This window comes from Acinonyx jubatus, chromosome D4 (assembly GCF_027475565.1).
Source record: "Acinonyx jubatus isolate Ajub_Pintada_27869175 chromosome D4, VMU_Ajub_asm_v1.0, whole genome shotgun sequence".
In the NCBI taxonomy this organism is placed as follows: domain Eukaryota; kingdom Metazoa; phylum Chordata; class Mammalia; order Carnivora; family Felidae; genus Acinonyx; species Acinonyx jubatus.
In genome coordinates, this window is record NC_069391.1 from 17,598,252 (window position 1) to 17,616,190 (window position 17,939).

Here is a 17,939-nt window from a genome sequence, read left to right on the forward strand (position 1 = left end):
GAAGCACTGATCTTAGATAAAAAAGAATTCCAACATTGAGATTGGGCTTGATGCATATATCCCCAGTGAAGTCATCAAGAAAGTTTAAAAAAAAAAAAGGAAGAAAAGGAAGGAAAAAAATAAATTTTAAATTAAAAGCAAACAGTTGCCTTCAATCAAATGGTTGTCTTCAATCTTTAATCCCAGTTCTTAAAAAAAAATAAATAACCTAAAGGAAAACAGGAAGCATTTTTCACGACTTTGTTCTTTTCAAACCTTGCTGCCTAGCTTGGTACCAAATTGTTATATCCATGGAGAGAAAAATAATTTTTTTTTGAAATTTCAATTCTTCAAACCTCTTTTGTCCAGACTCAGACACCTCTAACTCAACTTTGAAGCAAGGCAGTGGTACATAAAGTCATGTGGAATTTGGTGGCAATCTCTTTTAGGCAGACTTTGATGACAATCTGAAGTGAGAAAGACAGAAAACAGAAACACAATTGCCTGGAGACAATCAAGCAAAACTCCATTTGGGGAAAGAAAACCAGGCTTTCATGCAGCTTTGTTTGGAAATAACTCTTTTTCGAACATAGAACACTCAAAATACCAGTAGCCTGTCCATCTCCATGGTTCCTTTAAAGGGATGTTTGGTGATGAGTTCTTTGATGTTCTTCCATGAATGGACCTCTCAAAGTTATTACCATTTCACACTCCCAGTGAGGGAGCTTTAGCCTTGAGACAGCTCACCGTCATGGGATCTATTCTTGGTTGTCAGTGTGGAATACTGGGACAAACTCTGAGTACTTGGGTCACCGCACTTGGGCTCTGGCCCATTCCCAACGCTTTCCAGCTCTGTGTCCCTGGGAAAGTCTGTTCCTTTCTCTGATCCTCACCTCCCTTGTGCTAGTTGTAGATATTTCACTAATCCCAGTGAGATCTTGGGCACATCCTTTTTCTTTCTTTTTTTTTTTATTTAAAATTTTTTTTTTTTTTACATTTTACTTATTTTTGAAAGACAGAGACAGAGAGTGAGTGGGGAAGGAGCAGAGAGAGAAGGAGACACAGAATCCAAAGCAGGCTCCAGGACAGAGCCTGTCAGCACAGAGCCTGATGCAGGGGCTTGAACCCACAAACCATGAGATCATGACTTGAGCCAAAGTTGGACACTAAACCAACTGAGCCACCCAGGTGCCCCTATCCCTTGCTTTTCTTAACCCTAAGTTTATCTGTAACTGTAGCATCCATTCTCAGTGAGGATAATAATACCTCCAAAGACATTAAAATTGATTCTGGGGGCAGGAGGACCTCCTTTTACTCTTTTTTATGTACATCAAAAGCATAGTACATATTCATACATACAGAGTATATCTGTGGTATTAAAACTTCATGAGTTGGGAGTGGTTGAGGAAAAGTGTGTTGAAAAAGGTTCCTTAGCAGGTGATAATGAAAAAAAGGAACTCAAAATTTTCTAACCCTCTTTAAAATTAAATATGTAACTTAGCTTCATAAAATTATGCTCTATTGTGTGATTGTTCTAAGACAATTCTAATTTTAACCAAGTTTCTATCTTCTTCAGAGAGTTTTTAAAAATTAGTATTTGAACAAAAAGAAAGAGGCCAGCCCTTTTTAAAATAGCCAGTGGGACTTCTTCTCCATGTTTTCTTAGTTTTCTTCTCTGTCATTTGCATCTCATTCACATACTTCAGCGGGATTGAATATTCATTATAGTCTGGCTGCCACTCCTTGTCCATCCAATGATGTTCAAGTGTTTGGAAGCAGGTCAGGTAGCATACTGGGCATCTGTGGAACGGATGGAAATAGCTTAGCGTAGCTCAGACTAGGGTGTTTCCACTATTGGTTTCCTTTGTAATGCTATGCAATATATTTTATGCATTTGAGAACTTTATTCTGGAAAGTGATACATGGGAATCTGTGACAAAAATAAAGGTTAATAAATGGGGCAAATGCAAGTGTTAAGAGGCAGTTGCTGTGAGGGGCGTCTGGGTGGCTCAGTCGGTTGAGTGTCTGACTTCCACTCAGGTCATAATCTTGCGGTCCGTGAGTTTGAGCCCCATGTCAGGCTCTGTGCTGACAGCTCAGAGCCTGGAGCCTGCCTCCAATTCTGTGTCTCCCTCTCTCTCTGCCCCTTCCCCCTTCCCTCCCTACTCCCCCCTCTCAAAACTAAATAAACATTGAAAAAAATTTTAAAGAGGTAGTTGTTGTCATATAAGACAGAGATAGTACAATAGTTTCCAGGACTGCTATAACACAGTACCACAGACTGCGTGGCTTAAACAACAGAAATTTATTTCCCCATAGTTCTCGAGGCCAGAAGTTGATATCAAGTTGTTGGCCAAAAGGTCCTCTTCTGAGGAGGTCTCTCCTTGGCCTGTAGATGGCCAGCTTTTCCCTGGGTCTTCACATGGTCGTCCTTCTGTGTTTGTGGCCTCGTCTCCTCTTCTTATAAAGACATCAGTCCTACTGGATTAGGGCCCCAACCTAATGACCTCATTTAACCTTAATTACCTCTTTAAAGACCCCAGCCCCCAATACAAGGATACTCAGAGGTACGGGGCGTTAGGACTTTCAACATGTGAAATTTGGGGACGCCGTAGATCAGCCCATGACACATAGAACGTACAGAGGAATGGGTTGACGTTGATGCCAGGCGAGGGGGAAGAATGCAACAGAAGGGAAGAGAGCTGGAAGAAGACCAGGGGGCGACAGCACAGAGAAACGTGGCTGATGCATCTAACCCCCCGTTTGCAGAGTTTGGTCACTCACTCCTGAAATGGCTTTCAGTCAATGACAAGTGGTGGAATGTATTCAAGCCTAACTTGGGGGCTCTCTGCACAGGGGAGAGAGGTGGGTGTGGGTGCACTCTTCATGGGTCTGTTGAGCTGAAGGTGGGTGGCTCACTTCTTCATCTTGTTTTTTCTTTTTGTTTTTGTTTTCTTATCCTATGCTCCCCAAAGACGTTTTCTCCCAAGTCTGAGACCCTGACAGATGAGATCATCATGGGAATGAATACATGCTGTAACATCAGGAAAGAAACCTTTAATTATTTTGTACCCAAAGAATGAGAAGGGGGAAAAAAAAGAGCCATGTACTTTTGGCCAGAAAATTCCCTCAGCTTCATTTGTGAAGACCACCTTTCCACCATACAACCTTTCCTTTCCCTGCTTCTCATTCACCACTGTGACCAGAGCCTTCTTTTGAAATTTTCTATCCATGGTTCTCAGAGGTCTGTCTCATGATTCGAGGTATAATGAAAGGGATTTGCAGCTGTCGTCCGGCTCGCCAGGCAATTTTGTCTGGTGATACCTCCTTCCGTGGTATTTTTAGTTCTCATCTGTAGCGTTCTGTTTCTTTAGGGGCCGATATGCCTCTGGCTTTTCATAGAACACTACCGAGTGGCCTGAGCTCCCCAGCTCACCTCTGATCTATGCTGCACAATTACAGAAGCAGGCTTATAATCAATGTAATTGAAGATCAGAGTTAATGAGGACCTCCGTGCCCGTTCAGTCCCCTGAGCAACGCTGAGCTTCAGATGCTAGATAAGGAAACGATTGGGCTGAACTGAAAATCCATTTGGCTAATTAGATGATGTATATTCCCACAAGCCAGTGGGAGAAAAAAAAAATATATATATATATATTTAAAAATAAGGAAACATGACATTTTGAAGATGAGATTTTGGCAAAGATTCATTCCAGAGTCACTGCTCTGGGGAGATTGATTTGAGCACAAAGAGGATTCTCAGAGTGCCCAGAAAAATGGGGGTACTTTTGGTCCAAAGCCAAGAAAATAAAACAGGGTCCATTGGAAAACTAGAGATGTGTGAGACACACAGAAAAATGCATTTCTATTCCTTTTCTATATATCTGTTCTCAAAGTAATGCTAGAACTTACCCAGAGAGAGCTGCTTGCCACTCTTTGGCCTCACTGTGCATGTTTGCATGCATTCATTCTCTCTCTCTCTCTCTCTCTCTCTCTCTCTCTCTCCCTCTCTCCTCTTAGTCTCTCTCACACACATACACTCCCCAACATCTTCTGAACCTCCACTATACCCTAAGCACTGTGGTGATTGCAGAGTTAGATAAGGCATAGTCTCTACTTTCAAGAAATGTACAATCTAGATGGGAGAATAAGGAAGAGGAATTTTTTTTTTTTTAAATCCTGCTTTGCCTTAGATTTGCTATTTGTGAACTCCCTTCCTGGACTATAAGCTCTCTGTAGACAGATGCCATATTTTACTCATCCAGAGGATGAGACAGGGTCCAGCACATGGTAGGTGATTTATTTATTAAATGAATAAATATATGGATGAATGAGTAAACCTATAATATGGCATATATAGCTTCCAGTTGAGTAGAATGGCTTGTATGTATGAGAGAGATCTTAATCTCCTCTTAAGGAGCATAAGGCAGATCTGAAGGTGAGCCTTGAGGGGCAGATGCCACCTCAACTTTTGCCAAGTTTGTTCTCCTTGGTATCCTTCAAAATCTAGCTTAAAGGCCAACTCTTCAATGATTCCTCTACAACACCCTTTTTTCCTTCCACTTATCCTCAAAGATGCCCATCCTTGTCATGCAGCTCTCCCAACACTGTAGGAGGTATTATATCCATCTGTGCACACATTTGATCTCCCTTGCTAATCTGTAATTTTCTTGACAGATTCCGCCCATTTATCTTTCTTGGTATCCATTTCTTATGCAAGGAGGGGCTTAATAAATGTTGGTTAAATGAACACATGGATTAAGTCTTGAAATTACATTTTGTGCAGTTACTTCCTTTCACTATCTGATGTGACATCTCCCTGCCACATGTCCTTCCTCCTTCACACTGAACCCCTCCAGCATCTCTACTTTAATCATCTACATCACAAGCCCATGGGGCAAATGAGAACTCAAGAACCTTGATTGATTTGGGGCGAGGGAGACACTGAAGGGCTCATCTTGTACTCTGGCTCTCACAGGATAAAAACAAAAAACAAACAAAAACCCTTTGGGATCCATGTGGAGGCATTCCTGCTTCACAATCCCATGCTGAAGTTAGTTGAAATTCCTTCCAAGCATGGGACTGTGATTTCATTAATTCATTCAACAGACATTCTCCAAACTCCTAATATATGCCAGGCATTCTGCTGAGGGCTGCATTGATAAGGACTAATGAGTCATGACCTCTTCCCTGTACGAAATCACTGTCAATCAGAAAAGGCAAAAGACTTCCAGCACTCTAGGATACACTCTACAGAGGGATGCATAGACTATCAGAGGAGAAATGAAATCATGGAAGAGGGAAACTCTGCCTAATACTGAATCAAAGCCCAGCTCTCATGCCAGCCTGGAATAATGGGTATGTCCCAGCTTTGGATGCTGAAATACCTAGAGTCACTTTCTACTTGGGCCACTTATTACTTATAATTTCAGGTAACTTAGTTTCTGTCTGAACTTGTGCTGTCCTTCTGTCAAATGGGGGGAATACATACCCCCATAGGTCTGTTGTAAGAATTAAGTGAACAGGATGTGTAACACACTCATTCAAAGGATAGTAACTTCCTTCTGCCATTAAACCAACATTATAGGGGCATCTGGGTGGCTCAGTCGGTTAAGCGTCGACTTCAGCCCAGGTCATGATCTCACCATTTGTGGGTTCGAGCCCCACATCGGGCTCTGTGCTGACAGCTCGGAGCCTGGAGCCTGCTTAAGATTCTATGTCTCCCTCTCTCTCTGCCCCCCGCCCCCCACTCATGCTCTCTCTCTGTCTCTCAAAAATAAATAAACATTAAAACAACAACAACAGTATACTTTGGTAGAGTACCTTTTTAAAGAAGTTGAAGATAACCTGCTTTTGAGTCATTGTCTTTCAAAGAGACTCTTATTTCCCCATATTTAAGAGAGATCTGATAAACCAGTATTGGATTTGGAGCGTCCAGGTTTATAAGAAATTCAAATAAAAACTAAAATCACTCTTGTTAGTTGAGATTTCACAATGTGCTAGGGACATCACATATTGTAGTGGATGTACTAATGCCATGACCAAATCTGTTGTTAGAACATAGGCACTATTCCCCCAGCTTCCAGGAATGTTGGTGGCTGACCACTTGCTCTGAGCCTTTCTTGGAGAAATGTCCTTCATGGAAAAGGACCACTTCATCCAAGTCCGTGCCCCTCCCCCAAAGATAGCCCGCAGCCTATGACTGGTTAAAGTGAGGGTACAAAGACCTGATACGTTGTCTTGATTTGGGACAACTGTGAAGGACCATCCCAGCCCCAGAACGTCCCTCTGGGATCAGCCCTGGGGTCTTTGCTGCAACGGCATCACTATTTGACTTCTCCCTCTGCTCACTCTCAATGCCATTTGGTCATTTCCTTACAAGCAGCACCCAGTAAACTTCCTGCATGTCAGTCTTTGCCTTTGAGCCTCATTTCTGGTAAACCAGACCTAAGATACATGCATTGTCTCATTTAGTCTTTATATTAGGAACCACATTTTTCATGTGAAGTGATGGAGGATTTGCCCAGAGTGAAGATCTGAATCCACGGATTGCTGACTCTATTCTCTGTATGGCTGCACCGTGTAGTTTCCCTGAAGTAGTGGGATTAGCCAAACTCAGCCCTGGGACACAATTCAATATCCATCCCTCAGTCTTTAGTGAGAATAAATACAAGAATTACCCATTTAAACAGCATGACTGTGCTTTTTAAAAGAAAAATCTGTGGTTGATACTGATGTTCGGTGCCTTGCACAGGGACCCATGTGACATGTTTCTGCTCAGGCTTAGTTCCAGAGGGGAAAATATGGCTTTGCAGATAGATTTGCATATCTTTCCTTGCCAGAAATTTGAAATATGGAATCCAGCAGACTTTTTTCTTTCTTTTCCTTTTTTTTTTCCTTTAGTTGCCAAGGATTCTAAGGCCGACTTCAAATGTGGTCATTTCCTTATCTCTGAGCCTGATGCTATCTATCCCTTATGGTTTTCTCATAGAATCCCTCTTTCATCATCACCCCAAATCACATTGTCCACTGTACTTCTACTGAAGAACTCATTCTATAAGATGATAGAAATCATATCCTCTGTGTGAGTTAGAGAGGATAACGTTGCCTGCCATGCCCTCAGGGAATTGTAGATCCTCGAGGCATTCAGGTATGGTCTGATGTGATCCTGCATCACTGGCCATTGCCCATTGGACCACAGCTGGACACCAGGGCCGAGAGGAGCACAATCATTGCAGTCAGCCAGCAAGGTCTTTTGTGACCTGGCAGAGAGGTTCTCGCTAAACCCAAATGATGCCCAGTAACTGGGTCCCTCTTTGGAAAATTTAAATTGCATACATGGAAAGCTTTTGTTGGTTGATCGTGAGGTAGAGGGAAGCAAATGCAGGGAAAGAAGCTGAGTCATGTTAATTGTGAAACAATTTAAGATCTCCTGCTGCTGAGGTCTGTAGATCTGTTATAAATCTAGAACTGCTCTCCAAGTCCAGCGTGGTGGAGCTTGGTCCTACTTGAACTTTTTGGTTTTTCTTTCCCCCTATGAAATTCGACCTGTGCTGTATTTTTTTTTTAATGGAAATTTTATCTATGTTTTCTTTTTTTCATGTATTGTTTCTTTTTAATTTTAATTTCAGTATAGTTAACATACACTGTTCTGTTAGTTTCAGTTGTACAATATAGTGAGTGATTCAGCACTTCCATGCATGACTAAGTGCTCATCATGATAAGGGTACTCTTAATCTCCATCACTTATGTCACCCACCATTTCCCTTCTGATTACCATCAGTTTGTTCTCGATAGGTGAGAGTTTCTTGTTTTTCTCTCTCTCTTTTTCTTTGTTGGTTTGTTTTGTTTCTTAAATTCCACATATGAGTGAAGTCATATGGTATTTGTCTCTCTCTGACTTATTTCACTTAGTGTTATATTCTCCTCCTCCATCCATGTCATTGCAAATGGCAAGATATCATTCTTTTTTATGTCTGAGTAATATTCCATCGTATACTATATACCACATTTTTAAAAGTTTATTCTTATTTATTTTGAGAGAAAGAGAGAGAGAGAGAGAGAGAGGGAGCGCGCACTCATGGCAGGACAGAGAGAGAGAGAGTGAGAGAGAGAGAGAATCTCAAGAAGTCTCCACACTGTCAGCATGAAACCTGATGCGGGGCTCAAACTCATGGGGGCATGAGATCGTGACTTGAGCTGAAATCAAGAGTCGGATTCTTAACCGACTGAGCCACCCTTGTCGCCCTACCAACACATCTTAGCTATCCATTCATCTATGGATGGACACTTGGGCTGCTTCCATAGTTAGGCTCTTGCCAATAACGTTGCAATAAATATCAGGGTGAATGTATCCCTTTGAATTAGTGTTTTTTGTATTCTTTGGATAAATACACAGTAGTGTGATTGCTGAATCATAAGGTAATTTTATTTTTAACTGTTTGAGGGCACTCCATACTACTCCATACTGTTTTCCAGAGTGGCTGCACCAGTTTGCATTCCAACAGTATAAGAGAGTTCCCGTATCTCCATATCCTTTCCAACACTTGTCGTTTCTTGTGTTGATTTTAGCAATTCTGACTGGTGTAAGGTGAAAACTTACCATAGTTTTGATTTGCATTTTCCTGATGATGAGGGATATTGAGCATCTTTTCATGTGTCTGTTGCCTATTTGTATGTCTTCTTTGGAAAAATGTCTGTTCATGTCTTCTGCCCATTTTTAAATTAGATTATTCATTTTTTGGTGTTGAGTTGTATAAGTTCTTTATATATTTTGGATACTGACCCTTTATTGGATATGTCATTTGCCAATATGTTTTCCCATTCAGTAGGTTGCCTTTTAGTTTCGTTGATTTTTTCCTTTGTTGTGCAGAAGCTGTTTATTTTGATTTAGTCCCGATAGTTTATTTTTGCTTTTATTTCTTTTGCCTCAGGAGACATATCTAGAAAAACATTGCTACAGCTGATGCCAGAGAAATTACTATCTGTGCTCTCTTCTAAGATTTTTATGGTTTCAGGTCTCATATTTTGGTCTTCAATCCATTTTTAGTTTATTTTTGTGTATCGTGTAAAAAAGTGGGCCAGTTTCATGCTTCTGCATGTAGCTGTCCAGTTTTTCCAATATCATTTGTTGAAGAAGCTGCCTTTTTCCCATTGTATATTCTTTCCCCCTTTGTCAAAGATTAATTGACCGTATAATTGCGGGTTTATATCTGGGTTTTCAGTTCTGTGCTGTTGGTCCATATGTCTGTTTTCATGCTGGTACCATATGGTTTTGATTACTAAAGCTTTGTAATATAAGTTGAAGTCTGGCGTTGTGATGACTCCAGTTTTGTTTGTCTTTTTCACCATTGCTTTGGCATGGGTCTTTTGTGCTTCCATACAGATTTTAGGGTTATTCTTCCAGTTCTGCGAAAAATGCTGTTGGTATTTTGATTGGGATTACATTAAATCTGTAGAATAATAGACACTTTAACAATATTTGTTCTTCCAACACATGAACATGGACTTTCTTTCCATTTCTTTGTATCATCTTGAATTTCTTTCATTAATGTTTTAGAGTTTTCAGGATATGGGTCTTTCCCCTCTTTGATTAAGTTTATTTGCAGATCTTTTATTGGTTGGGGTGCAATTATAAATGGGATTGCTTTCTTAATTTCACTTTCTGCTGCTTCATTATCAGTGTATAGGAATGGAACAGATTTCAGTATATTGATTTTGTATCCTGTGACTTCACTGAATTCATTTATGAGTTCCCGTAGTTTTTTTGTGGATTATTTTTAGGATTTTCTGTATATAGTATCATGTCATCTGTAAATAGTAAAACTCTTACTTCCTCCTTGCCAATTTGAATGCCTTTTATTCCTTCTTGTTGTCTAATGATGTGAGACACCTTTGCTCTATTTTTATATGTATACACTCACCACATATACCCAATATGCAGCCACCCTGAACAGGCTTCTGTTCCCTGCTCCCAAGGAATATGTGTGTGCGTGTGTTTATTTATGTATATGTGTGTATGTGTATGTATGCATTCAGGTATGTATGTATGCCTGTGTAGAGGTATATGTATTTGTGTGCACCTATATACGTTAAAAGGAATATTTTAGAGCATAGATTGCAAAGCTAGAGTCTTTTGTCGGACCTACATAAGTTTTTTAAGAACAAATTTAAGTCATTATTGCCAAATTGCTTGATTACAATTAAAATCTGAATTTTTGGACCCTGCCTGAAGAAAACCTGACATTCTTGGACTACTCGCTCATAGACCCATTTTGGCAAGAGTTGGCTGGAGTGGGCCTGCAGCTACTCCAGTCTGATAGAACCCGAACTGTCAGTTCACCCCAAACTCCATTGTTCCCCAACATTAAGGAATTTTCCATTGCACAAGTGTGGTTTTTTTTCTTAGACGTGCCACTGATTTCTTTGAATTTCTCTTTTTCCCCCCATCTCCCTCTCTAATTGTGAGTTTATATCTGGGTTTTCTATTCTGTACTCTCTCTATTCCCTCTCTCTTTCTCTCCCTAATAGAATAAAAAACAAAATCTAGGCCAGGAGGCCAAGAAGCTACTCTGCTAGTCTCTCCCATTAATATCACACACCTGGCCCCTGTGGGCATTAATGACCCCTTTTCAGTGTGGGGGGTGGGGAGGTACCTGAGTGACAGGGACGTTAGCACTTTTTTTTTTTTTGCTTTTAAATTTTAATATTTAAGGATTCTTTACTAGGACAAGTCAGGCCCTAGCTAAGCATAGCATTTTGTCTACATTAATTTATTCCATTTTTCTAACAGTGAGGTGGGTTCCATTAATATTCCTATTTACAGATGATGTAACCAAGGCCCAGAGGCATTGAGTGCCTTTCCCAAAGTCAATGGCAGGTAAGGGTAGATTCTTGATTTGCACCTAAGTCTCTATGAGTTCTCAGGGCCCAACTCCTAACCACTAGGCTGAACTGTCTCTGTGTCTGATTTGTGTGTCTCTACTGGCTGCTCATATTGTGATAAGCACGCTATAAATGCTCTGTAAATGCCGGTGGTCAAGTAAGAACAGGGTCCTGGGGTGGGGAGATGGCTTGTATGTACCTGTCTGTGTTCTCGGCCTGCAGCATCAACAGCAGGACACATCTATGTCTGTATCCTAAAAGCAGGGAGAAAGTAGCTGTCTTTCTCTCTGTTCACCTGCAGGGAGCAGCTTTGTGGTGAGTGAAGGGAGCTACCTGGATGTCTCAGACTGGTTAAACCCGGCCAAGCTGTCCCTGTATTACCAGATCAACGCCACCTCCCCATGGGTGAGAGACCTCTGCGGACAGAGGACGACAGATGCCTGTGAGCAGCTCTGCGACCCAGACACTGGTGAGCCATGGGTTAGGCTGGGGATAGAGGGAGGGAGGATATGGGCCAAAAGATGGTCTACACCCCTTCTACTTGAAGAATCATGGCTCTTGAGCCATTGACAAGGGATTTTACATGAAGGCCCATCAGTTCCATTGGCCATTAAACTATACGCTGCCATCACCTGGCAAGGGAGAAAGTTCCATAAAACCATAGAATCCCAGAAGGAGAAAGGACCACAGACAACATCTGGTCCAATTTCAAAGCAAGGTGTCTGAACATCATCTAGCATCCCTGAGCTCAGATCCTATCTACCCCTTACTAGCTGGATGTTCTTTGTCATTTTTTCCAGCTTTACTGAAATGAAATTGACATATAACATTGTATAAGTTTAAGGTGAACAATGCCATGATTTAATAATGCACATATATACCGTGAAATGATTACCACCTTCAGACTCACTAACACCCCCGTCACTTCATATACCATTCTTTTTGCGGTGATAACTTTTGTGTAGCAACTTTCAAGTATATAAAACCACTTTAACTGTTCACTATGTTGTACATTAGATAGATCCCCATGTTCTTAAGTGGGGAGATATTGATCATAGGGTACACACTAGCTGGGTGTTCTTTAGAAAATACTTCCTCTCTCTGAGTACCAGAGAATAAAAACAGCATCTAACCCACAAGACTGTTGTTAGGATTAAATGAGATAATACATGGAAAGCCTCTCGTAAATTCATTTACTCATTCATTCCACAGGGCAGACATCTTCCTAGGCACTGAAGATATAGCAGTGAACAAAATAGGTGTAATCTCTGCCCTAATTAAGTTTATATTCCAAGGATACATTAAATCTGCACTAACAAGGTAGCCACTAGCCGCACGTCGCTATTTAAACTAAGTGGAATTAAATAAAGTAAGCATTCATTTCCCCAGTCACATTAGCCATATTTCAAGCTACGTGTGACTAATGGCTACCTCTTGGACAACTCAGATGTAGAACATTACCACCCCTGCAGAAAGTTCTGTAGGACAGTGCTACAACAGACAAACAGGAAAATATATGTGCTCTGTCAGGTGATGATGCATGCTGGGGGGGAGCACACAGCATATGGGATGCTAAGCTGGGAGTGGGGGTGGAGCTGTTATTATATGCAGTGGTCAGGGAAGCTTCTCTGAGAAGAGGACATTTGAGTGGGCACCCTGAAGCTAAGATGATGGAAGCCATGTGACTATCTGGGGGACCGGTATTCTAGATAGAGGCAACGACAAGGGCCAGCACGCTGCAGCAGGAGTTCAGGGATGTTGCCATTGGTTCAATAGGAAGAATGGTGTGGTTAGATGGAGTTGAGAGAGGAGAGGAGTAGAAGGAAAATTTGAAAAGCAGAAGGTTGGGCGGGGCGGCTTCAGGGACTTACAGAGGATGACAAGGACTTTAGATTTTACTCTGAGCGAGGTGAGATGTCACTGGAGGATTCTGAGCCAAAGGAGTGACATGATGTGGCCTGGATTTTAACAGAAGTACTCTGGCTGGTGCGTGGCAAATTGACTTGGCATTCAAGGGCACTATTATTCTAATATAGGCAAGCGTTAGCAGTGGCTTGGCCCACAGAGGTAAGGGGGAAAGATGGTCAAATTCTGGACCTATTTAGAGGGTAGATTTGACAGTCCTTGTAATTGGGTCTGAAAGGTGAGAAGCAGAGAGGGGTCAAAGATGATTCCAAAGGGTTCAGTCCGAACAGTGGGATGAATGGACTTCTCTTTTATTGAGTCAGAGGATGCTGTGGGAGGGTCAGGATTGAGGTGAGGAGGATTAAGGGTACTGTTTTGGATGTAAGTTCAAGATGACTAGTAAACATCAAGTAGAGATAGAAGACAGGCATTGATGTCCGGAAGTCAAATTCAAAGAAGTTTTAGCTGGAGATAGAAATGTATGAGTCAATAGCATACCTATGATATTTAAACCTAGGAGACAGGGTCTTCTTTATAGTAAATGATTAGTACATAGATAATATCTTATTCCTACTTGTTGTTCAATAAGTGGTGGTTATTAATGTCCACAAACTGGGAAATAGAAGTTGGAGAGAAAAGAGTTGGCAAGGTCCCAAAGCAAGTTAGACATGAAGCTGTTCTAGCTCCCAGGCCTTTGCTCTTCCCTATGACTTACATTGGTGTAGTCTCTCTGGAACTTCATTTCTTCTTCGTTAACAAGAGCCTGGCCATCTTGCTTGGAAAGTCCATTGCACAATGCCCATGCGGCCACCTCTGTGCAGGGCTGAGGGCTCTCAGTGGCCCAGGTCAAAGGTGTGCTCTATCTCGGTTCTCTCCCACTGCTCCATGGGGCAACAGTTCAGGAGTGAAGAGAGGGCTTCTCCAGGCTAACCCTTGAGTTGCTGCAGGGTTGGGCAAGGATTTGGCTTTCTAACCACGATCCCCTCTTATCCTTTAGTTGGAAGTCTGTTTAGACGCATTTTTGTAGCTTTTACATAGGCCTATTGGGGAAGCTATTTGGAAAATGCAATGCAGCTTTAGTGTATCATTTGACCAGACAGCTGAATCTTCTTTCTCTTAATTAAAACATTTAGGCTTTAAGGCACTATCACCCTAAGCAGTACCCCTTTACTCCCACCATACACACACACACACACACACACACACACACACACACACACGTACACACATCCACACATCCACACACTCGATTATCCTCATCCAACAGCAAGGAACGCCCTTGTGAAATGATGTGCCTCTGGATCTGGTCCTGCACATTCTTTTTTTTTTTTCTTTGTATGTTTCTGTTTCTTGTTTCTTTTTCTTTTTCTTTTTCTTCTTCTTTTTCCTTTTCTTTCCTTAAAAAGCAGGCAAGACTATTGGTAGAAGAGAACAGAAGGTATCTCCTCCCTTGCCTCCCTCTATGAAGCCACAGCTAGCACAGTGCCTGAGGGTCTGACCTTCTGGCTTCCCATCGGATCTGCCTTCCCATCGGATCTGCCTTCAGGTGCAAGGTCATGGTTTCTGATGATCTTTTCTGTTAGCTGTAAGCTTGAGGGCATAATTCCAAACAGTGGGTCATCCAGGGAGTAAGCACGTGCTAGGCAGTTTTAGAAATGATCAGTTCTCCCACCAGTATCCCCTGGAATTGCACACACACATACACACACATATACTGTAGAGCTGAAAATGCTACAAGAATCCATTGCGTTGACCTTCTCAACTTTATCACTGACAGTATTGATGCCAGAGAAGAAAGGTGAGAGGATCAAAGTCACACAGCCAGCAGATAGAGAGCCAGGATTCAAACTTGGGGGAATGAGCTCTTAACCATTGCTTCTTGAGCCTCTGTAGGTCTACTGTGACTTTAAGATCCTACATTTCTAAAAAGCTACCAACTACTGCTGAGGCTTCTGGCCAAGGACTCTCTTTGGTGCACCAAGGCTCTAAACACTTTCCCTCCCAAATAGTCCTCTCATTTTCTACACAAACAATATAAGTCCTAGTTGCCATATATGTTAATTTATTTATCTGACAAAGCCATGCTCACATCTGGCACTTTATTTTCTGCCTGTGTGCCACCTGCCCTGGGCTTTAGATATACTGATCCCTGCAATTCCCTGAAGGCACCATACCCTCTCATGCCTACATTCCTTTGATGGACTATTCCCTCCTTCTGGAAATATCTTTCTCCCTCTTTTACTGGGAGACCAGGGGTTGTTTTTATTATTATTATTATTATTATTATTATTATTATTATTATTATTATTTTATTTCCATTCCATTCAGTCCAAACCCCTCACCAGATTAAGGAGTCCTCCTTTCTGCTCTCATAGGTCCCTGTGTCATAGTTCTCATCCCTGTGCACAGCCATTGTTCTTTCCTTGTCTGGGTCTATCCCCAGACCATAAGCTTTGTTAGGGTCTGAGGAGGGGGGGATTCAAAGCATGTGTCTTGGTTATCTCTGTATCCTTCAAGCCTGGCCTAATGCTGACGTATAATTGGCACACAGAAAATCATGAAAGGATGAAGGAAGGAAGGACATTTATATGCTCTGTGAAACAATTTTATACACCAGTTTTTAGTCTCTTCCTCCATATCCACTTACCTATGAGCTCAGATTAAATATCTTCCAGCTCTAGAGAAATTGGGTCACCAGGAACCATCTCACAGCCAGACAAGCTGGAAGGCTTTGGCCTCATCCTCCCATTCAGCCACATCCCCAAGAACACTCTCCTTGCAGCCTACACCCTGTTCATCTTCTCTATAGTCCTCCCAAACACGCCATGCCAAGTTTTACCTTATAACTAGAGTTCAGGCCCCTCCTTCTACCTGAAGTGTCTTGCATTCTTTAATCATCGACCTTGTAAAATCCTATTCACTGATGACCTTTTCTTTCCTCCTGGTAGAATGGATGACTTCTACAGTATCATCAGAGTTCTCTGTTGACTAAATATCTGATTAAAACTTGAGTTATTGTTTGGAAACGCCTGCCCTGTTAAAATGGAAGCTCCTTAAAGCCAGGGACTGTATCTCATTTACTCCTGTATCCTTCTCACCACCATGTCCAGCAAAGAACCTTACTCTTACAAGTCATTCAAGGCATAAACAGATGGGACTATCTACCGGTGAGGAGTGGAAATGGGAACATAAGATCCCTGAATATATTTTCATGGGGCTTGACTCACACCCATTTTGAAAAATTTATTGCAATTTGTTAGATTCAATTCAAGCAAGATTTTCTTAATTCCACAACTCATAAGTCTCGTGTGTTAAGTGCTATGGGAAATCACAGACAAATTGGACAATGTTCCTGCCTTCATGGATTTCACATTTTCACAGGGATAAAAATAATATGCCCATATATAGCTATTATAAAAGACACAATGTGGGATAAATCAAGAACAGGCATTAACAAAGTAGCTCATGACTGGAGAAAAGGGAAAAATGTATTTTAGATGGGGATTTCAGGAGATACATCATGGAGTGCATGACCTTTTATCTGAACCTTGTAGAATCAGTAGGGAGTATGAATAGGAAGGGTCCCTTAACAGAGGGATTTTAATGATTGAAATCAAGAGGAAGAAAGTTTAAAATTATTCCAGGAATGAGAAAGCAGTATATCTGTGCTGGCATCCGGAGAATATACTGCATAGTAAGTGGAGGAGGAGAACTAGGTGAGACGCAGGTGATGAAGTTGGAAAGGTAAGATGAAGAGAACTCAGAGAAAGATAAGGACCTGAAGATTCTGAGAACCACTAAAGGTATTAGTAAGACTTTATGAGAAAAGGGGAAATGACTTTCCACATCTGTCCAATTGTTTTGGGGAACCATCTAATTGTTCATGGCAATAGGTAGGCCTCCCCTCCTTTGCTTTCTATCAGGAATTAGACTATGAGGGAAGTCATGGCAAAACTAAACCCCTAACTCCTGTACATATTCAGGCCTTAAATCTGTCAAAAGTGGCTTTGCCTTCCTTCAGTAAGCTTCTCCTTCCTTGAGTAGGGCCAAACAAAGTCATAGAGTCCAATCATTGCTCATCATGCCTTAAAGCTTTAGTGAATTAGTCAATAAGAAGGATCATTCTTCCAAACTGACCAAGAAGAAGGAGAAAAGTGGGGACATAATACTGCTGAAGATGTATATATATACACACACACACACACACATATATATACATATAATTACATATATATACATATATAATTATATATACATATATAGTTACATACATAATTACATATATATAACTATATATAGTTATATCTATATCTATCTATGTATAGATGTCTATATATCTATATGTATATGTATAGATATATACATATATTTACATATATATATAGATCTATATAGATATCTATATATCTATATCTATATATCTATATAGATATCTATACATAGATAGATAGATAGATAGATATATGCCATGATGTGTGAATGAACCTGGCCAAGTTTTCCTGGCTGTGTGCCATAGCCCAGTTCAAGTGTGTTCTTCTAGGGATTTCAACAATCAGTACCACCCACAGAGCTGATTATGGGATTGGATACATGGTGTGCTTGTGTTGGCTTTTGTAACAGCTCATGAGACTCATGAGAGTTGATTGTTATCATCTCTTCCCGGCTCTTTGTTCAGTTATGTCATGTAGATAGCTTGAAAATTGGCTATGATGAAGGTATTTATACCAACAAAATTGGTTAATGTCACAAATCATGGCTTATTTTCTTTGGAAAGCCAATCATTTAACATGTACCTTCTAACAGTGAAGGGGATGAGAACACACCAATATAGGACCAAGGCAAAGAAGGGCTTCAGTGAAGATTTAGAGAAGGTCTGAAAATGTTTCCAGACGGTGGTATTATGATCCTTTCCAGAATGGGCTACCATTACACTTCATCTTTCAGAAGATAGAAGTGATCATTCAAGAACTACTTGCTACAGTCCCATATGATGTAGAACCAGGCAGTTTAAATGATCAGGCTTTGACTCTTCAGAATGTCATTACGGGTAAATCCTTTTGTGAAACAGCTTTATTAAAGTTCTGCACATGTGTGGTATCATGCTAAATTCCATACAAAATATTTGACAGTATGGCTTCAAACCAGAAGCAAGTAACAGCAGAACACTAATG

The 17,939-nt window shown here is 41.0% G+C and overlaps 1 protein-coding gene across 4 annotated transcripts in view; it reads left to right on the forward strand.

Moving 5' to 3' along the window:
• Positions 1 to 17,939, forward strand: part of ASTN2 (astrotactin 2) — an 873,140-nt gene that overhangs the window by 373,354 nt on the left and 481,847 nt on the right. For all 4 annotated transcript variants that reach the window (XM_027034940.2, XM_027034941.2, XM_027034944.2 and 1 more), the window contains one exon: positions 11,165 to 11,332. In XM_027034940.2, the coding sequence (XP_026890741.1) occupies positions 11,165 to 11,332 (168 nt within the window). The remainder of the gene's footprint in view (positions 1 to 11,164; positions 11,333 to 17,939) is intronic.